General features: G+C 35.1%; 1 protein-coding gene across 1 annotated transcript in view; it reads right to left on the bottom strand.

Annotated features, from left to right (window-relative positions):
* The window catches only part of LOC105804188 (uncharacterized), a 39,529-nt gene extending 14,217 nt beyond the window's left edge, over positions 1 to 25,312 (bottom strand). The window contains 5 exon segments of the mRNA XM_052623626.1: positions 1,743 to 1,840; positions 12,159 to 12,268; positions 24,681 to 24,909; positions 24,962 to 25,109; positions 25,205 to 25,312. Of these exon segments, the coding sequence (XP_052479586.1) occupies positions 1,743 to 1,840; positions 12,159 to 12,268; positions 24,681 to 24,909; positions 24,962 to 25,109; positions 25,205 to 25,312 (693 nt within the window).
* Between the last annotated feature and the right edge of the window lie 443 nt (positions 25,313 to 25,755).

Here is a 25,755-nt window from a genome sequence, read left to right as displayed (position 1 = left end):
AAATATGGAGTTTCTCTGAAGCCTGACTAGTTTGCTCTGCTCCTCCTTCTTCACTCATTCTATTGAACTGAGGCTTCTTTAAGCACTTGAATACTGCTACCCAAGGTGGTTGAAGGGCTATTTTCCAAGAGGGAAATCGGCAACGGAAGTGGAGGGAAAAATGGGAAATAAAAGAGAGAAAATGAGTGAAAGAGAGAGAGATGTGTGGGATGAGAGGTGTGTTAAATGAATAGGTGAAGGGGGTATTTATAGGTGGGATTGGATTCTAAAAATAGCAAAAAATCAGCAGCCATATACCCCCTTGGCCGGCCACACATGTAGCAAAGTTTGAATGTTTCAAACATTGCTAAATTTAGCTTGGGGCAAATCTTTAAAAGCACAAAAAGTGCAGGGGTTTGAATGTGATTTCTAGGAGACTTCAAGGGTTAATTTGCAAGTCAAAAAATCAGATAATTTGAGCTGATTGGGTCAGCATGTTGGACGGTTTTGGGTAGCCTGTTTGTTCGGTTGGATCAGTCTTTCGGTTTGACACAACTAGGCCTCTTTTCCATAATATAATTAATAATAATTATTTAACCCAAAATAAATTGGATTAAAATTAAAATTAATTATATTATGTATTAATATTCATCATTTGGACCGTCTTAGGCTGAAAAATTAATTCGTCTCAATGCTTCAAAAATTGCTTCACAGTTTTGAGCTTCTACCAGTCTCTGCCGAGCCAATGTTCATCATTTGTGCAAATCTGTCGAAAATAAATCAAAGTTTTTGAAAATTTATTATAAAATTAGTTAAAATCTAATATGTTAATAATTTAAGTACAATTTAATTATTTTATAATTATATTATATTTTTCGACAAGAATTACTACGAAACTGCATGAATTTGAGTTAAAAAGGGCATGAAAATTCTATATGTTTTTGTGTTTCCACACCCCCAAACTTAATTCATTGCTTGTCCCGAGTAATGAACAAATTGAAAAGAATTTCTTGGAAACACCTTTGAAATATTCCTTCAGAAAACATTCTTCTCAAAATTATGAATTTAGTATACTTATGCTCAAGAACAAAAAATTTTGAGATCTACGCTACTTAAGTATACATATCGTTCAAATTAATCTCAATTATTATTATGATGGAAAAAATAGACTAAATGATTTCTCAATAAAGACATGTTAAATCCCTACCAATTTGATTTTATTCCCTTCTTTAAGATTAAGTTGCAATCATTAAGTTTAATCTATGTCTTCATATGTTGAACATAGCAATTTCTCTCCACTAATGTAGGTAGCACAAAATCTTGAATCAATAGGTCTTTTAATTAGATTGTAACTTGGCTAGGCTAGGGGTAGATAAAAGATAGATAAATTTAGGCTAAAAAACCCTAGACTCAGCTTGCATTGGACCTTCGAAATGATTGCCTTCAATACACCAACTCATGTTGCTTTTACATACTCTTTTGTACATCTATTTTGTAATGCCCAATTATTGCCCGGGGCCCATATACCTTATTATATATTAAAAAAAAATCAAAAGTCCATTAAATAGTCTATTTTACATATATGTGGCCTAGTTACTAAATAAATGAATACCAAAATAAAAACCAAATCTAATACAATTAAACCTAATTCAGTCTAAATTAACCCAAATCGGCCCAAACCCGATTACAAACCCAATACCCAAATTACAACCCACAAGCCCAAAAGTAAGAAAAAACCTAAGACCCTAGCAGCAGCAGCAGACCGTGCCTCCGTCCGTTCGCGCCGCAGCCAAACCCAATCTCCCCTGCGAGTGTTGCACCTCCACGCGCGTGCGCTTCCTCTCTTCCAGGCTAGCCATACCTGAAACAACAAATAGAAAAAACATGAAGGAAAATGCAAATAACAGCAAGAATAACAAATTGGATATTTATTCTATTATTCTATTTTATTTTATTTTCATTTTTGGCTATAAAAAGCCAATTGTAACACTGAAATAGGGCCTCTTTTTTACGAATATTGTATCAAAGAAAATGTTTGAAAGAGAAGCAATAGAAAAATAGTTTCTAAGGTGATTAGCTTTCCAATTCTTGTTTTGTTTTATTTTTTCTTTTTCTTTTTTGTTTGCGCATCTGTTTTCATCACTTGGCAGTACAAAAAAGATAAAAAAAGGGCTTAGGAATCATACCGGGGGTCGGTGCCTCGCCAAATCATTCCTCCGTTCAGGTCGAAGTTGAATGGGAGGGACCTTCAATTTTGAAGCGGCGCAGAAAGGGTGGTTTAGGGGCCGATTTCTATTTTGCTTAGAAACTGATTTAGGGATCTGATTTAGGGGTTTTTAGTGACTTTTATTAGGAGCGTAAAACGGCACCGTTTAGGGCCTATTTCAGTGGCCTTAAAACGGTGCCGTATTGGCCGTTCAATTTCAATAACCCGCGAGGTAACCCAACCCGGGGAAGGATCTGCGCGTTTTGTATTGTTTGGGCAAATTACGCGAATGACCCTTGTGCTTTTACGAGGTGTTGCAAATTTGTCCTAGTCATTTCTTTAAATTTTACCTTGCATTTTGCTGCTGTCACATTTCAACCCATGCCGCAACGCATCGTTTTGGCGGTGAGGAAATATTTCTTATCTGGTCCCCATGTAATCCGAATATTACGATTTTTACCTCCCATTTTGTATTTAATTTCTTTTGTTTCCTGTTAATTCGATTTTGATTGCGATTTAATCTTTTTTGTTATTTAGTTTTTTATTAATTAATTTATTGTTATTATTACTATTATTGTTATTGTTATTAGTATTATTATTATATTTTTATACTGATATATCTAACCTTTTATATATACATGATTTTATTCTCTTGTATATTTTTTATTTAAAGTTTTTTATATACTATTATCATTTAAGTTTATAATGTATTATTTTATTTTTATATATATATTTTAATGATTTTTATCTTATAATATGTTTTTCTTTAAATTATTTTTATATGTTTCTATGTTTTAAAGATTTATATGAATATATTTTTATAACGTACTATTTTATATATACGTATATAATTTATATTAGATTATTTCTTATCCTATGTGTATATTATTGATATTCTAAAAGTTTTTATATGTTATTTATTCAAATTAATATATGTATATTATTTTGCTTCAAATTTATTTGAAATACTATTATTCGATGCTTATTTTTTATTCTATTTTGAATTTATTTTATATTTATACATGAAATTTATTTTAAAACTTTTATACATATGATATATTGATTTATTTTTATTATTTTTATTTTATTATCTTGGTGAATCTTTTAAGAAATTGATGATAGATTTATTTAGTTTTTGAATATTGATATTGATATTTGCATAATGTGATTAAAATCATTGTTGCTATTCTGTTTGAATTTATCTATTGCTTGTTTATTACTCTTTGGTGTATGTTTAGGTTACAAGTTATCCTTTTACATTGTACATTGCCGTTCAATCATATTACATTTGTTTTAAAAATTATGTTTCATTAAAGCATTAAAATCATCTTATTTCGTAAATTTTCAAAACACTCAATATTCACGATTCTCGAGAAGATTGTGCCCTAACTTACTAGGCTTCAATTCTATTCGATGAATTTAGATAACCAAGTATTTCTTTTGCAATAAAACCATACAAATTTTAAATAAAAGTTTTTCGAGATTTCAAAATGTTGGATCCTAACTCACTGGATATGACATTTTGCTACCTCGAATTAAGGTTTTTTAAAAAATAAAGGCAATATTCGGTGTTTAGGAACTTCGAGAAATTGAACCCTAACTTACTGGGTTCTGTTTTTTCGTTCAACCCAAATAACCAAATATCCTTCTCAAAATGCATGGGTTTTAAAAAGATAAACTTAATTTTGAAGATTCAAAATGTTGCGCCCTAACTCACAGGGTGTGACATTTTATTTCTTTGAAATAAGAGTGTCTTATTATTCAATTCAATTTATTCAAGTTGAAAGGATCATATTTTAAAATCTTTTCAAATTTTCGACACCAAGACATTAAAAATCGATTCGATACCAATTTTGGGAGTTACGAGGGTGCAAACCCTTTCTCGTGCTAACCGACTCCCGAACCTATTTTCTCAAAATTTGTAGACCTAAAATTGTTTTCAAGGTGATCCGATCACACCTCAATAAAAGATTTGTGGCAACTCCAATTTTCGTGTTTAAGTCGACTACAAATTTTTGTTTTCAAAAATGGTTTCGACAGCTTGGCGATCTGCTGGAGACTTAGAGAGTCAAGCCGTAAAATTGATTTTTTTTTGTCTTATTGTTGAAAATTGAAAATTTGATTTGAAAAATTACGATCCTCTCATCGCACTTATTTGTGGTATGATTACTGTAAATTGAGTTTTATATCTTGGCATCATATTGCATAAAGACTGTTTAGTCTCACCTTTTTAAGTGGGAGTGAGAAGCTATTCCTTCGTGAGATTTTCACCTCCATTCAGGATAGTGGATCGCTTTCGAGATACATCTGTACCTATGTCTTCGTGAGATCTTAGCAAAAAGGAGATAGACGAGACACCCCTTTTGAAGAATTCACAAGCCTTATCTTAGCATCCGGAGGAAGAAAGAGAAAATGTCTTCGCCTGGAGTTTGAGGGCAAAGCCGTATATATATCCGCTTTATGTAAAGAAATTTGTCTTCTAGTAAAGTTTTCTAAACATAATTGAATCAAAATCAACACCTCTTTAGGCATTCATTTCATGCATTTGCATTACATGACATCATATGCATTAAAATCCATTGAAAGAGCCTAATTGAGTAAAATTATTTAAATTAATTTGGAAAACCAACACCCTTACAGTACCCAAGCAAAGACTAAAGAAATGGACCAAAGGTTGGAGAAATTAGAGCGAATGCAAATACAGATGAAGGAGCAATTGACCAAATTTCAACAGGAAATGAGAGATCAGATGCTAGAATTACAGAGAACTATGATGAGCCAGTTAACTCGGTTGCTAGCTGGAAAGATAGAAAAAGGGAAAGACTCGGTGGTCCACTTTGGGGTTGATAATGAGGATCTTGCCTATTCCCTAGGTTGTACTCCGATAAGTGGCTAGGTCCAGCCAGATGAGCATCCACAAGGGGCACTCTTTACTATCAGATCCCAATAATATTAGACTAGTACATCGACACGAGTGAGTTGCCTGACAGACCCAAGATCCAATCTGAGGAACAATTTAGCTAATCCTGTTGCTCTTGATAATCCAGCAAAAATAAAACAGGCAAGGGTAGAGTACCCAGATACTATAAAGGCCCCAAGGAATAAGGGGGATAATGCAGGCAGATATAACAAGGGCCACTCAAAACCAATCATTATGGGCAGGCAAAAGAAAGAAACCACCAGTCATCAGAGAGCCCTTTAAAGTGAGAATCTTACACGAAGATAAATACAGAAAGGCCTCAGTTCATGCCTATACCGATATCATATAGCGAGCTATATCAAAGCCTATTTAATGCACATGTGGTGTCCCCTTTCTACTTGAAACCAACATTACCCCCATTTCCTAAATGGTATAATGCAAATGCCCAGTGTGAATACCATGTAGGAATTGCGGGCACTCAATAGAAAATTGCATCGTATTCAAAAAGATAGTTGAAAGAATCATTAATATAGGCATTGTCAAATTCGATGAGGCCTCTAGTGCAGAAAATTCGCTACCCAATCACATTGAAAATGGGGTGAATACGATGTATGAAGAAGTGTTGGGAAGCGTTCACATCAATGTTGTATATGTAGACACAATTGAAAAGGGACCTTGTTAGATATCCACCCTTATAAACTTTGGAGTGTTCTAAATAATCGGATTGTAGAAGAAATCTCAGTAGTATCTAGAGCTTACTTAGAGTAATGTTCAGAACACACTTGTTGCTTTTAGCCTAGAGGCAATAAGAATTCCTTTGTGAAATAGGCTCATGTCTGAATGTCATTATTTTAATGAAATACATCTTTGCGATAATTTTTGAGTCAATATTCTTTCATTCTTTTAGAATAATTATTTTTTGAATTTTCTTTCACATCATTCTTTCATTCATTCATAATCATATTGTATAAATAAGTATTCATAAATTCATACTTTCTTTGTATATTCTTTGGTACCAACTATAGGTCCCCAGATATCAATGACATGAATTATGCTGCTACAGACTCAGAATTTCCTTTTGAGTGAGGCATGTGTTTAGAGGGATTTCATGGCTTTGAAAATGACATAGGTTGTAGCTTATCTCCTGACTTGTTGAGGATGGTTGAGCAGAAAGGAAATTTTACCTTATAAGGAGATAATGGAGATTGTGACCTTAAGGGAACGTGCATAACTAGAGAAACGACACAAAACCTTGTTGAGTTACCTCAAGAGTTCAAAAGATGTCTTCACATGGTCATAACAGGATATGCCCGGGTTAAGCACTGACATTGTAATCTGAACAGCAGCACGATATCAGAAATTTATAGTATGTTCAAGGTTAACATCATGAACGATGCTTTGTCGGGGCAATGCCTTTCTCTTTGACTTATTATAGCTTTGCCCATTGAAGTCGAGTTGCCATCGCTTCGCATTTTTTGTTGAATTTCATCCTAATTGAAGAAGAAGATCCAAATTTTTTTGTCATAGTTAAATTTTGCCCCAGCATGATCTATGAAAGAAATTTGATACCAAAGAAGATCTTTCACATACAAGATGAAAGTGAAAGATCTTATGTGGAAGACTTTATATGGAAAAACATTGATTCTGATCGAAAAGGATAACAAGGACTTGCCTAATCCTATGAGTTCAGATTCAATCAACAAAAAAAGAAAAAAAAATTAAAATCAAAATAAAAATCAAATCAAAATTGAAAAATGAAAATGATGAAAAAGAAAAAAAAGAAAAGAAAAAGGAGAGGCCAAGGCAAAAACCCGCAAAAGGCGCTTTGTGACCAAAGGTGGATTTGAGTTGAAAACCCGAAAGGGCGACTCAAATTTTGAGCAAAATAGGGCATGGACGTTATCATCATCGAAGACTTTTATTGGGCATTGTTTCATTGTTAAGATCATTAATTACTTCTTCAAACGGGTAAAGGTTGCTTCATCCACCAATGTTGTCATATGACAATATAGAATGTCAGAGAGGATTATATTGGATAATGCGTTGAGCTTGAATAAAAGCATGATAACTGAGGTCTATGATCAATTCAAAATCAGACACCATGATTCGTCACTATATTACTTAGAAATGAATATCAAGAAAATTGAAGGAAAAATGACTGAGACTTTCAAGGACTGGCATGAGAAATTACCATTTGCCCTCTTTGCTTGTCGAACATCTTTACTGGGGCAACACCTTTCTCTTTGGTTTACGGGATTGATGTAGTTTTACCTATTGAAATCCCTTCTCTCCAGGTATTAGTTGAGCTGAGTTGGATGAAGCAGAATTGATTCAATCGCGATGTGATCAGTTGAACCTAGGAAAATGGTTAAAAGCTATTCATCAGGGTCAGATGTACCAGAAACAAATGATGCGAGCCCATAAGAAATAGGGTCGTCTCAGAGAATTCCACGAGAGGGCTTGGTGTTGGAAAAGATCCTTCCTCTACAAAAGGATTTTAGAGGGAAATGAATGCCAAATTGGAAAGGTCCTAAAGTTGTAAAGAAAACCTTTTCCGGAGGAGCACTGATCTTGAGTGAGATGGATAGTAAAAAACTTGCCTAGTCCTGTAAATTCAAATTCAGTCAAGAAATACTTCGCTTAAAGAAGGAGAAAGGACCAAGGTGAAAACCCGCAAAGGGCACCTTGAGTCATAAAAAAAATGAAAAAAATAAAAATGAAAAATGAAAAATGAAAAATGAAAAAAGTAAAAATGGAGAGGCTAAGGTGAAAACCTGCAAAGGGCGCCTTAGACCAAAGGGGATTTGATTTGAAAACCCGAAAAGGACGGCTCAAATTTTGATCAGAAAAGGCATAAGGTGATCAGAGTTACTCAAATGTTGATCAAAATGGGGCATGCGGTGATCTTGTTATGCCTGAATCAGTAGGAATGGTATGTGGCATCTTGGGGCACTGACAGAGTACTGTAAATCTCCTAAACACATGTCAAACTCAGAATGTTCTTCAGGAAGTTTGTACAGAGAAGTTCAAGCTACAATTGCTTGTTCTTGGAATACTTCATTCTTTTTCAAGATACAAGTTAATTCCTCTTTTATTCTTGATATTCTTGATAATTTTTTCATTTCGAGCTATGCTCTCAAATCAATTCTCTTTTACCCATCGTTATGTTCTTTAGAAGTTTCGCATATTACTCTAGAAGTCTCTAAATAATACAGGAACCTAAAACAGGACTATTATTTAGAACGCACTAAGTTTAAAGGTGGAAATATCTAAAAAGGAAAATTCTAAATTAAGACTATCCTTTTGGATTTTGTCGTCAAAAAATTGATTGAACAAAATGACAAGATGTCAGAGCCTCAATGAACAAGCAAGCAATGATCACCAAGCAATAAGAAGAGGTTTCCTCGGAGAAGAAAGTCATCATTTGTGCATGAGCATTTGGTACGACACCCTGGGAATGGTGTAAGGGACTAGAGAGATTTAGATCCTGTATCCTTGAATTGTGATAGGAGAGGATTGAGAAAAGGCCAGATTTTTCTACCCTTAGGTTACAGTGGGAGAAAGATGGTACAAATTTTGCATCCCAGTAGATTGAACTTTGAAGTTTACAGTGGTGACAATCTGATTAAGTGTTTCTTTGGAGATACCAATGTTATAGCACGTCAGCGATAGAATTTTAATGAAATTTGAGTAATGACAACCTAAGCGGGATCATTCTCGAAAAAAATAAAATTTCGCAATCATACACGTCTAGTTAGGAGCATTTGATTCATTCTGATCATGACATCCAAATCACTAGGCATCATTAGGTTCATAAAATGAATTATACAGGTCATGTTCAATAGAGAACAAACTGGTGAAACCATAAATCCTATCTCCCCGAGCAGCAGTGGAGTAGGTTGAAAATGGCAGATCTTGTCTTCCTATATTGGCAGCGAAGTAGATCAAAGACTTCAGCCTTATCGCCTTGAGCTGTAGTGGAATATGTTAAAAATAACAACTCTTGTGTTCTTGTATTAACAGCGAAGTAGATCAAAGATACCAGCCTTGTCTCCCTGAGCAGCAGTGGAGTAGGTTAAAAATAACAGATCTTGGCTTCCTGTATCGGCAGCGAAGTAGATCGAAGACCTCAGCCTTATCACCCTGAGCAGCGGTGGAGTAGGTTGAAAATAGCAGATCTTGTTTTCCTGTATTGGCAGCGAAGTAGATTGAAGATACCAGCCTTGTCTCCCGGAGTAGTAGTGCAGTAGGTTAAAAATAGCAGATCTTGTCTTCTTGTATTGGCAGCAAAGTAAATCGAAGACCTCTTCCTTATCTCCCTAAGCAGCAGTGGAGTAGGTTGAAAATAGCAGATCTTGTCTTCCTGTAATGGCAGCGAAGTAGATCGAAGATACCAGCCTTGTCTCCTTGAGTAGCAGTGGCGTAGGTTAAAAATAGCAGATCTTGTCTTCCTGTATTGGCAGCGAAGTAGATCGAATGTGGAGTAGGTTGAAAGTAGCAGATCTTGTCTTCCTATACTAGCAGCAAAGTAGATCAAAGATACCGGCCATGTCTCCCTGAGCAACAGTGGAGTAGGATAAAAATAACAGATCTTGTCTTCCAGTATTGGCAACGAAGTAGATCGAACACTGCAGCCTTATCTCCCTGAGCAGCAGTGAAGTAGGTTGAAATAAGCGGATCTTGTCTTCGTGTATTGGCAGCGAAGTAGATCGAAGATACCAGCCTTGTCACCCTGAGCAGCAGTCGAGTAAGTTAAAAATAACAGATCTTGTCTTCCTGTATTGGCAGCGAAGTAGATCGAAGACCTCAACCTTATCTCCCTGAGCAGCAGTGGAGTAGGTTTAAAATAGCAGATCTTGTCTTCTTGTATTGACAATGAAGTAGATCGAAGACCTCAGCCTTATCTCCCTAAGCAGTAGTGGAGTAGGGTGAAAATAACTGATCTTGTCTTCCTGTATTGGCAGCAAAGTAGATCGAAGACCTCAGCCTTATCTTCCTGAGCAGCAGTGGAGTAGGTTGAAAATAGCAGATCTTGTGTTCTTCTATTGATAGCGAAGTAGATCAAAGATACCAGTGTTGTCTCCCTGAGCAACAATGGAGTATGTTAAAAATAAGAGATCTTGTCTTCCTGTATTGGCAGCGAAGTAGATCGAAGACCTCAGCCTTATCTCCTTGAGCAGCGGTGGAGTAGGTTGAAAATAGCAGATCTTGTATTCTTGTATTGGCAGCGAAGTCGATTGAAGATATCAGCCTTGTCTCCTTCAGCAGCAGTGGAGTAGGTTAAAAATCGCAGATCTTGTCTTCTTGTATTGGCAGCGAAGTAGATCGAAGACCTCAGCCATATCTCCCTGAGCAGCAGTGGAGTAGGTTTAAAATAGCAGATCTTGTGATCTTCTATTAACAGCGAAGTAGATCGAAGATACCAGCCTTGTCTCCCTGAGCAATAGTGGAGTAGGTTAAAAATAGCAGATCTTGTCTTCCTGTATTGGCAGCGAAGTAGATCAAAGACCTCAGCCTTATCTTCCTGAGCAGCAGTGGAGTAGGTTGAAAATACCAGATCTTGTCTTCCTATATTGACAGCAAAGTAGATCGAAGATACCAGCCTTGTCTCCCTGAGCAGCAGTGGAGTAGGTTAAAAATAGAAGATCTTATCTTCCTGTATTGGTAGCGAAGTAGATCGAAGACTTCAGCCTTATCTCCTTGAGCAGCAATGGAGTAGGTTGAAAGTAGCAGATATTGTCTTCCTGTATTGGCAGCGAAGTAGATCGAAGATACCAACCTTGTCTCCCTGGGCAATAGTGGAGTAGGTTAAAAATAGCAGATCTTGTCTTCTTGTATTGGCAGCGAAGTAGATCGAAGACCTCAGCCTTATCTCCCTGAGCAGCAATGGAGTAGGTTGATAATAGCAGATCTTGTCTTCCTGTATTGGCGGAAGTAGATCAAGATACCACCTTTGTCTCCTCGAAAGCGTGATGGAGTAAGTTAAAAATAGCAGATCTTGTCTTCCTGTATTGGCTGCGAAGTAAATCAAAAACACCATTCTTATCTCCCTGAGCAGCAGTGGAGTATGTTGAAAATAGCAAATCTTGTCTTCTTGTATTGGCAGTGAAGTAGATCAAAAACACCAGATTGACCTCCCTTAGTTGCAGCGGAGCAGACTGAAGATAACAAATCTTGTCTTCCTGTATTGGCAGCGAATTAGATCGAAGACACCAGTCTTATCGCCTTGGCATTGCAGTGGAACAGATTAAAGCTAAAGATAGCGAATCTTGTGGCCCTGGCATTGCATTGGAGCAGATTGAAGCTACAACAGTGAATCTTACTTCCCTGGCAATGTAGTGGAACAGATTCATGCTACAACAACGAATCTTGCTTCCCCGACATTTCAGTTAAATAGATTGAAGCTATAACCGCGAATCTTGCCTCCCCGACATTGCAGTTAAATAGATTGAAGTTACAACAGCGAATCTTACTTCCCTAGCAGTGTAGTGGAACAGATTGAAGCTATAACAGTGAATCTTGCTTCCCCGACATTACAGTTAAATAGATTGAAGCTACAACGACGAATCTTACTTCCCTGAGATTGCAGTTAAACAGATTGAAGCCACAAGAACGAATCTTATTTCCCTAGCGTTGCAGTGGATCGAAGCACCAATTCTTATACCTCTGAAGATGCAGTAGGATAGGAGGCTACTTGAAGAAGAAAAGCACCGAGGTCCAGCATGACCGGGAAAAATTGACCATTTTTAAAGTCTTTGCTTAATTCTTGTTTCATGACAACGAGCAACGAGGGGCAGCAGTAATGCCCAATTATTTCCTAGGGACCATATACCTTATTATATATTTAAAAAAAATCAAAAGTCCATTAAACAGTCCATTTTACATATATATGGCCTAGTTACTAAATAAATGAACACCAAAATAAAAACCAAATCTAATAAAATTAAACCCAATTCAGTCTAAATTAACCCAAATCGGCCCAAATCCGATTACAAACCCAATACCCAAATTACAACCCACAAGCCCAAAAGCAAGAAAAACCTAAGACCCTACAGCAGTAGCAGACTGGCCTCCATCCGTTCGCACCGCAGTCGAACCCAGTCTCCCCTGTGCATGTTGCACCTCCGCGCGCGTGCGCTTGCTCGCTTCCAGGCTGGCCATACCTGTAACAACAAATAGCAAAAACACGAAGGAAAATGCAAATTATAGCAAGAATTACAGATTGCATTTTTATTCTATTTTTCTATTTTATTTTATTTTCATTTTTGGCTATAAAAAGCCAGTTGTAACACTGAAATATGGCCTCTTTTTTACGAATATTGTATCAAAGAAAATTTTTGAAAGAAAAGCAATAGAAAAACAGTTTCTAAGGTGATTGGCTTTCCAATTCTTGTTTTGTTTTCTTTTTTCTTTTTTGTTTGCGCATCTATATTCATCACTTGGCAGTAAAAAAAGATAAAAAAGGGCTTAGGAATCATACCAGGGGTCGGTGCGTCGCCGAATCCCTGCTCTATTCAGGTCGAAGTTGAATGGGAGGGGAGAGACCTTCGATTTTGAAGCGGTGCAGAAAGGGTGGTTCAGGGGCCGATTTCTATTTTACTTAGAAATTGATTTGGGGATCTGATTTAGGGTTTTTTAATGACTTTTATTAGGAGTGTAAAACGGCACCGTTTAGGGCCTATTTCAGTGGCCTTAAAATAGTGCCGTATTGGCCATTCAGCTTCAATAGCCCACGCGGTGACTCGACCCGGGGAAGGATCTGCGCGTTTTGTATTATTTTGGAAAATTGCGCGAATGACCCTCGTGCTTTTACGGGGTGTTGCAAATTAGTCCTAGTCATTTATTTAAATTTTACCTCGCATTTTGCTGCTATTACATTTCAACCCATGCCGCAACGCATCGTTTTGGGGGTGAGGAAATATTTCCTACAAGGCCCCCATGTAATCCGAATATTACGATTTTAACCCCGCATTTTGTTTTTAATTTCTTTTGTTTCCTGTTAATTCGATTTTGATTGCGATTTAATCCTTTTTGTTATTTAGTTTTTTTATTAATTAATTTATTGTTATTATTACTATTATTAGTATTAGTAGTATTATTATTATATTTTTATACTTGATATATCTAACCTTTTATATATACATGATTTTATTCTCTCGTATATCGTTATTTAAAGTTTTTCTATATACTATTATCATTTAAGTTTATAATGTATTATTTTATTTTTATATATATTTTAATGATTTTTCTTATAATATGTTTTTCTTTAGATTATTGTTTTATATGTTTCGATGTTTTAAAGATTTATATGAATATATTTCTTATAACGTACTATTTTATATATACGTATATAATTTATATTAGATTATTTCTTATCCTATGTGTATATTATTAATATTCTAAAAGTTTTATATGTTATTTATTCTAATTAATATATGTATATTATTTTGCTACAAATTTATTTAAAAACTATTATTCAATTCTTATTTTTATTCTATTTGAATCTATGTTATACTTATACATCAAATTTATTTAAAACTTTTATACATATGATATATTGAATTATTATTATTATTATTATTATTATTATTATTATTATAATCTTGGTGAATCTTTTAAGAAATTGATGATAGATTTATTTAGTTTTTGAATATTGATATTGATATTTGCATAATGTGATTAAAATCATTCTTTATTCTTGTTTGAATTTATCTATTGCTTGTTTATTACTCTTTGGTGTATGTTTAGGTTACAAGTTATCCTTTTACATTGCACATTGCCGTTCAATCATATTACATTTGTTTTAAAAATTATGTTTCATTAAAGCATTAAAATCATCTTATTTCGTAAATTTTCAAAACACTCAATATTCACGATTCTCGAGAAGATTGTGCCCTAACTTACTAGGCTTCAATTCTATTCGATGAATTTAGATAACCAAGTATTTCTTTTGCAATAAAGCCATACAAATTTTAAATAAAAGTTTTTCGAGATTTCAAAATGTTGGATCCTAACCCACTGGATATGACATTTTGCTACCTCGAATTAAGGTTTTTTAAAAAATAAAGGCAATATTCGGTGTTTAGGAGCTTCGAGAAATTGAACCTTAACTTACTGGGTTTTGTTTTTTCGTTCGACCCAAATAACCAAATATCCTTCTCAAAATGCATGAGTTTTAAAAAGATAAACTTAATTTTGAAGATTAAAAATGTTGTGCCCTAACTCATAGGGTGTGACATTTTATTTCTTTGAAATAAAAGTGTGTTCTTATTCAATTCAATTTATTCAAGTTAAAAGGGTCGTATTTTAAAATCTTTTCAAATTTTCGACACCAAGACATTAAACAATCGATTCGTTACCAATTTTGGCCATTACGAGGGTGCTAAGCCTTCCTCGTGCATAATCGACTCTCGAACCTATTTTCTCAAAATTCGTAGACCTAAAATTAGTTTCAAGGTGATCTGATCACACTTCAATAAAAGATCAGTGGCGACTCCAACTTTTGTTTTCCACTCGACTATTAATTTTTGTTTTCAAAAAATGGTTTCGACATATTTCTTTCGAGTACATATGCTCTCTCTCTTTTTCTTTTCACAAGCATTTTATTGTATGTACTACAATTTTGAGCATTTGGTACTTCTTTTCAACTCCCCAAAACTTTTTTTCAAAGAATATTCTAAATAAACTAAGTCTAGCGTTCAGGACAATTTAAAGATAATTATGAGAGAAATGATGGCTAGATATTGCAAATGTTCAAATAAAATTAGGCCATATAGTCTCAAAGTTGGGTTTTAAGGGATAAAAATTCATCAAAGTTGGCTTGAAAGGCTCAAACGGTCCAAACAAAAGTTTGACTAAATCATCTCTAACATTTCATGCTTTCTAGGATTTCGCCTCAAGAAATTACTAAGTCAATTCTAGAGACTTAAACTTTCATGCATGCTTAACTTTCCTAAGGAACTAAAAATTTTATGGTTTGATTTATAGACTTTATTCTGAAAGGAAATAATATCAATTTTTCAGTCCCCCTACTTAAGATGAAAAATGTCTTCATTGTTAGAAGTGAATAGATACTTTACACCAGGTAGGATTCTAGAAAAGAGGAGGTGAGTCAATTTGACTACTTAAGTACCAAGCTCTCTTTAGATCCAATCCTAGACATGTACATATCTATTGCCACACTTCTTATTTTGCAACTTGTTCATTTTTATTTATGATTTCCACCTCTTATTTTATTATGCAAGAAATCAAATCTTAATAGAACCTAATCCTAAAAATATTAAATATCCTAAGAAAGAAAATGAGGTAAAGATCCCCACTTTTTATTTATTTGTAGATCCCTCAGAATTTGACTCATCTTTTACTTCATCGTCTTTGTTTTTGCATGAATTGCTTCGTTCATTTTTCGATATTGGACTCCATGGTGGAAATACAAAATATGGAAACTCAGGCACAAAAATAAACGGGTCATTGAATATTTTCGTAAAAGCGCTTCTCATTAAGTCATCTCGTATTTTTGAATATCTTCAATAAGCTTGTTGTTGCCACTGCATATGTTGTATTAGGTCCATCAACTTTAACAGCTCATCATGAAGATCTGGTCGAGGCTATTGAAATTTGAATGTTGAGGTTGCCATGTCAGGTTCTGTTATTGGTTCCATTGGTTCTGCCTTATCAGGGATTTCAACTAACTACATTGGTTCGATCTTTGTGGGATCTTCTTCTTCTTCTTCGGGATCCTCAATCTGACTCATTACTACAGAATAGATGTAACACCCCAAACCTGGCCTAGACGTTTTGGCCGAATCTGGCGATGTCACATGGAATGGGATTTGAAGACAAGATTGTCGAGTTAAAATCGTTACAGTTTGTTAGCTTTTATTTAATTCAAAAAAATAAGTACTAGTTGATTTGCTTTAAAACTTTTCTCTTAGCGGATGCTTTTGTAACCAATTAATTTAGGGAAAACCGTTTCTATTAATGAAAACTTTAGTTTTTAAAAAATCGTGTTTTGTTGAGTTGCAGTTTAAAAAAAACCATAAAAATAGTATAAAGTCTCAAATTTAAAGCTCACCAGTCCATAGTCCAAAAGCTACATCAAAAACCCCAAATAAGTAATAAATTCTAGACATTAACAGAAAGTAGTCTAAAATTTACGTGTGGCCACCGTCGAGTCCTCCGCTACACCTACACGTCAAGTCTAGGGATTACCTATACAGATTAAATAGAAAAAAGGGTGAGTTTTTGCAAACTCAGTGTGTAATCCCTACAGAAAACATGCATACAGATATTTAACAGCATTCAATTAGATACAGTCTAGGGCCTGGGCCCATCACAAAAGCAGTTTGGTCCTTAGCCCGTTCAGATTCAGTCTCAGAAATACATTAGGGCCTTAACCCATATTAGATACAGAATGCAAATATAGTAAATCAGAATCTTACCCACCAGCCTCTACACACCATCTTCGTCCAACCCTACACGCCATGTAGGGATTAAATCAACCCACCCATCCCTACACACCATGCTGTATCGAAATGCGACACATAATCAGAAGATTGTAGCTGAGCTGCCAGATAACATGCTTAATAGCCTTTTAGGCCCTTCCTCCAAATATCATCAACCCACCCCGATACAATGCAACATGCAAAATATGTCATGCCATTATGCAATTAATAGTACATACATTTAGATATCATAAGTCATGCTCGGTATAGAAATCAGACAGACAGATCGCACATATAGGGGTCTAAGTAAAGCTTACCGACCCTACAGTAGGTCTACAGTCGACTTGGGTGACCATTTCAACCTCACAGAACTTTCAAAAAAATGGGCTCACACACCCATGTGACCTGCCCGTGTGGGCCCACACACCCGTGTGGCCACTCGGCCTAGATTGGCCGTGACTGCATGATCCATTTTTAATGTAACCCGTGCTAGCTAAATATTCATATATGCTTTCACTATTTACTTATATGTTCCTTCAAAGCTGTCTACTTGAGTCGCTGTTACTCAATTAGTTGTACCTTGAGCTACAGAATTCCCAATTAAGGTCTTCTTGATGTCTTTGATTCTAGACTCAAATACCTTTCTACCAAAAATTTTTAGAATTTTTGGTTCAGCCAATAAGTACAGTAAAATCTTTAATCTTACCCCTGTTCTGCTGTTTGACATCTTAGACCTTTCATTGGTAAAAATTAATTATCTCTTAGTACAAAATTTGGATGATGTTACCATTTGTTTCTATTGAAAATAGACTCATTAGTAATTTAAAAATGTAAATTTTAACCCCTAATTATTTTTCTCCAACTTTTAATGATTTTCCAAAGTCAGAACAGGGGAACCCAAATTCACTCTGACCGTGTCTCACAAAACTTATTATATCTCACGATTTACAATTCCATTACTTACTCCATTTCTTCTATGAGAAACTAGACTCAATAAGTTTTCATTCTATATTTATTTCATCGTCTAATTCAATTTCCGCAATTGATGGTGATTTTTCAAAATTAGCCTACTGCTAGTGTCCAAACAACAAGCAATTTCGGCTTTTTGCCGAATCCCATTTTCTGTGTTTCAGGTACACACCTGGTTTTGTTTGAAGCTAAAACAGTCCCCGAGTACTCCAAAGCCTATAATTAAACAAATAATACTAATTTAATCTCACATAACGTGATCCCAAATTGAACTCGTATCGAGGTTTTAACCCATAAGTGACTAAACCTTACCTTCAACCGATGAACAGTAATTCCCACACAAATTAAGACTTTGATTGGTGATTACGAGCCCTTGAATCTTCCCCTAATTGGCATAAACAAAACACTTCAGAAGAAAGTTAACAAACGGAGACAAATCACTTATTTAAAACTTAACAAACGATCACAAACAAACGTGGAATGACATGAGGCAGAGTGGGAAAAGAAAAATAGAGAAGATGAAGGGTGAAAGAGCAGAAATTCAGCAGCAATGAAGAGAAAAACAACAAGAGGGTGGATGGATTTTGGGGAAATTAAAAAAAAGGACAAAAAAAGATGAACAGAATATTTGATAACCACCCCAATCCTTTATTTCGCTCCATCAAACTCCCCACTGAATCCACTATTCCGATTTTTAGTCCATCTCAAACTCTCCTGGACGCACGAGCAAAAATAATGTCCAAGCCAAGATTCGAATATAGGACCTCCTTCACACCAACACTCCACTTATTCACCAGACCAACAGGCCCATTCTGTTAATTATTTGCCAACTTTTACTTAAAAGCCTACTGACCAAAGATAGAGCTTATTCATAAAAATACTAAAATTTGCCCAAGTCCTAGCTTGAACTTGGGGCCTCCCAAACACACCTAGAACACATAACCACTAAAGCAGACAGATATTTTGTGTCACACATTCACAATACCCAAAATTAAAATTTTGGGGCGTTACAATAGAATCTCTAGCCAGTTGGTAGAGGTATCAATTTGTGATTGTGCCCTAGCTAAAACCTGTGTTCTTTACGTTTGCAAGAATTTTAGCTTTGAAGCACAATTGTTAGCGTAAAAGGAAAGTATGTTGGGCTAGAATGTCTATCTTCACTAGTGGTGTCAAATATTCTCTGCGACAAATGTGAGTTCCAAGCTTTAATACAATCTACTTAGAACTCGAAACTGTAAGTTCCTCGAGAATTTCTTACAATATTCAGCCTCCATATTTCTCATCAAAAAGGAATATTCGTCGTCTTCAAAATCAAGTAATTCAAAGAATTCATTAATAGCATTTGAGTTTATTGGTACCTTGATTCCTTGGACAAAAACTTCTGCTAATTCGCTTGAGGTCAAATTCGCATAAAATTTACAAACTAACCCTTCATCTGCACTAGGTCTTTTCTCACAAAACAACTCCCAATTGAGGGCTTCAGCAATTTGTCAAATGCACACCATGAAATTGATATAGTTTCTTTCTTTTAGTGTAAAGCCTTCTTCTGGGAGTAGTTGTTGATTTCTGAAGATGCTATCGTATCTTGCTTTGGCTTCTTCACAGTGAAATTTGTTTTTTGATTCCTCAACTTGGATAGACACTCAAGTTCTTTTGCGAGGCATGATTAACCACCTTTTTGTAAATAAAAATAAGAACCTAATAATAAAATTAAATTGGGAGAAAAGTAATTCGAATGATGGTTGGTTGGAAGGTGATTGTGATAATGGTAGCAACAATTTTTAATGGTGATATGGTGTAAGGGTGACAAGGGCCTTGCGATTTGTGCAAGGGTGTGCACTGATTGAAGGAAGAAATGGCACCAACACGCTGGAGCAACAACAATATAGGCAGAGTTAATGAGCAAGCAAGGCGCGAGCAGGGCAGGCGTGAGTGAGCAACAAGGCTGGTGTGCAAACAGGTGCGTGGGCAGCAGGTAGTGGCGTCGTGCGAGGCTTAGCTGAGCGGTAGCTATACAAGGGAATAGCGTGTGAGGCCTGGCTAAGTGGCAAGTGTGCAAAGTGATCGCGATGGGCGTGTGTAGCTGCTAGACAAATGAGAGCTATTGGGCAGTGTTGCTGGTGGTGGTTAGGAGCTGTGGCACTAGGTGGGTTTGGATGCTAAGGCCAATGATGGGAAGGGTGTAATATCCCTAAACCAGGTCTAGAAGTTTTGGGTATATGTTTTGGGTTTCGAGTGTGAAACAAGAAATTTATAGGGTTTCTAGTAAATTTTAATTTAATTTAAGAGGTTAATTTCATCTAAAATCGATTAAAAAATAATCCCAAAAAATAAAAAATATTTTTGGAAAATTAATTTTAAAGTAATTAAAATAGTTATTAGTGAAAATAATCAATTTGGGTCTAATAAGAATTTTAAAATAATTTTTATTAGGGGTTAATTTAAGTTAAATTTAAATACTAATTAAATTGGATCTAATTATAAAACAAGGGAAAATTAGAGTATTTATATGAAAAATAAACCTTAAAATTCAAAATTTTAGAGGGAAAGGATCAAATGGAAAAGTAAGGGAAATGTGGAAGTGGCCATTAGGCAAATTCCCCAATTTTTAAATTTCTTGTGGGTTGTTTCAGTTTTAAACACAATGCATCTAGCCTACTTTTCATACCATTTACATAAAATTAGAGCTTTAAAATTTGTTCTCTTTGAATGGTTTTAAAGATTTATCATTAGGGAATAGATCACACCAATTTTCTTCTCAAAATACTCTCTCAATTCACCCGAAATTATTCTCAAAAGTAGCCAAAAAATTCTAAAATTTCTCAAGCTTCTTAAATCAAGATTTTCAATCAACAAATTTAGAAAGAATCAAAGGTAATCTTTAATTCTAAACTTTTTTTTTGAAGATTAGAAACTTTTTACATGATTTGAGAGCCAATTAAAGGATTTTTATCAATGTCATCTTCTTGAAGAATATATGGTTCTTTAATGGTGGATCTTGAATTTTGAGAGGAAATCCACAAATCAATGGATGTTCCAACTCAAAATGGATCTATTAAAAGATTTTTGGTATTATTTATCAAGATTAAACATGATTTGTGAGGTAATTTGAAAAAATTCAAATTTCATCATCTTCATGAACTAATTTTTTCAGAATTTTGTGAAATTGATTTAAATGTGAAATTGATGCTTAGTATATGTGTATTTGGTTTAGTGAAATTTGGAAGTGATTAGGAGGGCTGGAGAGATCGATTTTGTGAAGAATCAAGTTTTCAACTTGATGTTACAAATATGGTAAGGTATCTTTGTGACAGAATTTCGATTAGCGTCGTTAAGTAAATTTGTGTTTATTATAGCATTGGAAAGGTGGTAATGTCTACTTTACCTCTTTCGAAGCTCTGAAGCTTGAAAAGGATCGAGATAACTAAAATTGAAGCTTGGAATTGGTTAGTTGATCACTTGTTGTGATAGAATAAAATTGTATGATGAGTGTTTATAATGGAAAATTGGTAAATTGACCCTCAAATATGTTTAATTAGAAGCTTATTTAATTATTTCAATTAATTAATTATGGTTGAATGGCTAATTTTGCAACATTGGTATTAAATGTGAAAATATTGAATTTTTTTTGAAAAAAAATGGTAATTAAGCTTCTGGGTGGTGTTGTGCTATCTAATTAGATTAATTTTAAGGATGATTTAAAGCATGTGTACTAAAGTTTTTGATCATGATATGTAGGCGTTACAATTGATAATTGAATATGGGAAATTGGCAATTGAATTACTTTATTTAATTGGATGCTAAATGGCTATGTTACAAGTCATACATATGCATCTTGTCACATTAAATTGAGCGCAATAATGACTGATTTATATGCTATGTTGAATGAATATTTTGGCAACATGCATGGTGGATCCATTGAATATAATTGACATGTCATAGGATTTGTGGGTACTCATCTTTATTTGTGACATTGTGAGCATATATCTCTAGGTGGATTCATTTTTTTGGAGTAGATAAAGGAGTGTTGAGCATGAGTCTCCACTCAATGGGTTATTTGAGACACTATAAGGGAGCGTGTGCTTCAGCCCGCTGAACTTGGTGGATTGTATTTGATATTTGTGGGACTTCAGAGATCCGTTTATTCGATGTATGATCACCCGATTAAGCTATGAGAAGTGCATGTCAATATATTTATGTGTGATTGTTGCTATATCAATTGATGATTGAAAGCCATGAATAAATGATTTTTGGTATTGGAAATGCTTATAGAAATTAAGTTGGCATGTTTAATTATTTTGGCTGACAATTGGTGAATGATTTATTGTGAATTAAGCATGAAATGAATGTTAATTTCCTAGTCATTTTTATTAACATTCACTGAGCTTTTTAAAGCTGATACCCTCACAATTCATGTAGATAATCGTCGGGATTGAGAAGCTGAGGAGTTGAGCAATAGAGTTCGAAGAGATTTAGGCTTGCTTGAGACCTTATTACACATTTTAGAGACTGTAATCGGGCATTGTGGAACTTTCAGGAATTAGTTTAACTTTGGTTGTAATTGGACTTTGGACTTTGGACATTTATTTTTGATGGTTTTATAATAATTTTGAGGCATGTTTGAGTTTAATTATTGAATGATTTACGGTGTATTGTTTATCAATAACACGGTGTGTGAAGCATGAATTTTTACTAACGATTGTTTAAATGAAGCTTCCATGGAGTGGTTTACTAGCGACTAAGGAATGCCACTTGTTTGATTTATTCGGTGTTGGATGTGCATAAGATTAATTGCCTAATGATAGTACTAGAAATAACATATGCTTTCTCCCTACTTATTGGTTAATTTGTCCCCATTTAGTTATCTTTAGCATATATTTTAACATTTTCAGTTTAGTAAATTGCATTTTATAACTCAGTGGATCTTATCCTATTTATCCTTAATTTTGTCATGTTTTGGTACTGATGTCCTTGCATGAGTATTTCTAGGTTGCACTTAGAGTTGTCGCCACATCTGATAGCTGTCTGGATAAGAAAAGAAATGTGTGAGCTATCCAGTCTGGGAAAACTAACTTGTACGTATAGAGGCAGCATGATTCTGATGAAATGACACATGTGCTATTTGGATAAATATTAATATTCATGTGGAAAGGAAAAAGAGGGGAGGCTTTTTGGGGTATTATCTTCTTCAACCTATCTTTTAAAGCTTTTTGGCTATGGCAACTTAAGCCTCCTACTGGTGAACCGATGTGAAAGGGATGCATATTAGCTCTTAACAAGGAGCCCTGAGTGCAACACAAGAGGGAGTGGAGAGATCAAGTCGAGATTTTCAAGGAATAGTACTCTCCACTTGTTTCTTTTATATTTCTTTTCTAAACGCTGGTGATTACTTTCTATTTCATATTTGTACGGAAGTACACATGATTTCTGAGTTAAAATTTATTTTATTCAGTCTTACTTCTACTGTTTAATCTTCAGGTTTGAATGTTTTTAGCATGGAAGTATTATTACGATCACTGACACTGGAAACTGTAGCGACAATTTAAGCTAACAAGCATGACAATAGACGTTGTTAGAGGATTAGAGGAATTTAATCCACTTGTTCTTAATAGTGTCCTATTGCCATCGTCAGAAGGTGTGGTTAATGTGCATGTTTAAGTCTTAGATTAAATATAGAAGTTAAGCTTGGTAAGATATTCATTGCAATTTAATGCATCGATAATCACCTATCCTTTTATACCTTGTGAGCACTTAGTATTCTGTTGAATATTCACGTTGGGGATCCCAGTTTATTATTATCATATTTTATCTTATTGCTTTTTATCTTATTGTTTTCAAGTTATTGCTTTGACAACTACACTCACAATTTATCTCGTTTCTATCTATTTATTGCATTGATATTGATAAACAAAAGACAACCATCCTCGTGCGATTGATATTTGACAGACTCATATCTATATACTATGCTTGCATCGACTGTGTACGCTTGCACATTATTGCTATCACGTTAAAAACCGATCAAGTTTTGGCGCCGTTGCCAGGGATGACGTTTGTTTGATGTTTATGTTTTTTTTTGTTTTTATTTCATATTATTTAGTTGTTACTAACTTGTTTTCTTTTTGTCGCTATTTTCACATTTTATTTTAGGTGTTGTATGACCTGAAGCAATTCGAAGTTTATTGTTGGCTTTGATCCAGAAATTAAAAGAACCCTGATGCAACACCAAAATGCAACACCAAAATGCTAATAACCCACCGTTGCCGCAAGACAACTGGGAGATTTTGTAGTACTTGTCTTGGAGGACTTACAACTGGGAGTTGTAAGGACAGCAATCCAAGCTGGAAAATTTGAACTTAAGGGAGTAATATTTCAAATGCTGAATTCTAATGAGCAATATGTTGGACTGGCACATGAAGATGCACGAGAACATCTTAAATCATTTTTATTGATTTGTGCTTCCTTTAGTCAACAAGGCGTTCCTAATAACGCTTTGAAGATGCAGTTATTTCCTTATTCCTTACAGGGAAGAGCACGTACTTGGTTCCTTGGGTTACCTACTGGATCAATTACTTCTTGGAATGCACTAGCAACACAGTTTGTTTTGTGATTTAACCCGCCGACAATGAATGCTTGTCTCAGAAATAATATTACAGCTTATCATTATCTAGATTATGAGAATCTTCACACCACATGGGAACGCTATAAATCTTTTCTTCGACATTGTCTCATGCACGACATTCAACAGGAAACACAAATTGAGATTTTCTTTAATGGGTTGATTTCACACACGAGGAATCTTGTTGACGCATCAGCCAATGGTCTTTGCTAGATTGTACTTATAATGATGCTATTGAAATTCTTGAGAAAATTGCTCAGAATGATTACCAATATCCTATCTCTAGAGATGCACAAGCAAAAGCTACTCCGGGAGTTATTGAATTGGACGCAATATCTGCACTTAGTGCTCAAGTTTCTTCTCTTGCAACTATGATAAAAAATATGCAAGGGACTAGTGACGTTGCACTTATCCAAGTCACTCAACAAGTTGATGTGGAACCTTTTGTTATGAGATTTGTAGTGACAACCACAGTTATGAAGATTGTTCACAACATGCAGAAAATGCCTTTTATGTCATTAACATCTGCAACAATTCTTATCGCACCTCTTATAATAATTTTGCAAGCAATCCACAGTCTTGGGGAACTCAGAATGTTGGAAAAAATGCTGTGACATTTTGATATGGGAATATATCCACTCAAGGAAATTATAATTCAAGACAAGAGAATTATAATTAACAACAGCAGAACTACAATCAGCACTTTCAGATGCGTCCTCAATAAAGCCATATACATCAACATCAGAATCAAATGCAGCCACAATACTCTTTAATGCTGAATCAACATGTTCAAGAACATTGACGACAACTGTACACACAAGCTTTACCTTCTAACCCGTTAGCAGCTCTTGCGGCTTTAATGTGGGAGCATATTACTCGCACAAAAGCTATTGTGCAAGGGAATTCATCTTCTATTCGGGTGTTGGAGGCACAATTACGCTTCGAATCTGAACACTCGACCACCAGGAACACTACCTAGTGACATTAAAAATCCCAGTCCAAGGGGGAAAGTACATTGCAAGGCTATCACTTTCAAATGTGGTAAACAAATTGGCGAGCTGACTACAAACTCTACTGTAACACCTTAAGATATTGGTGAAGTGATCCCTGGTGAGAAGGTTGAATCTGAAGAGCTTGTCGATGTACCAGACAAAGAAGTACCACAAATTGTCACTCATATGTCTAATCAGATGTCGGTGCAATCAGATGTATCTCCAGTTTTACTTTTTCCACAAAGATTTAGGGAGAATGAGCAGGATAAGTTGTACCAACAGTTCCTGAACACACTAAAGCAACTTCAGGTCAATATTCCTTTAGGAGACGCTCTTGTGCAAATTCTAAATTTTGGGAAATTTATGAAGGAGCTCTTGTCCAAGAAAAAGAAGCTAAGTGATATGGAAACTATTGCACTTACAGAAGGCTATAGTGCTGTTTTGACAAATAAGTTGCCCTCCAAAATGAAAGATCTTGGGAGCATTACTATCTCATGTTCAATTAGCCACCATTATTTGGGCAAGACTTTATACGACTTGGGAGTTAGCATCAACCTAATGCCACTATCTACTTTGAAAAAGTTGGGAATTGGTCACATGAAACCCACTGCAGTGACATTCCAACTAGC

This window comes from Gossypium raimondii, chromosome 11 (genome assembly GCF_025698545.1).
Source record: "Gossypium raimondii isolate GPD5lz chromosome 11, ASM2569854v1, whole genome shotgun sequence".
Taxonomy (NCBI): Eukaryota; Viridiplantae; Streptophyta; class Magnoliopsida; order Malvales; family Malvaceae; genus Gossypium; species Gossypium raimondii.
This window is presented reverse-complemented; position numbering and strand designations above follow the sequence as displayed.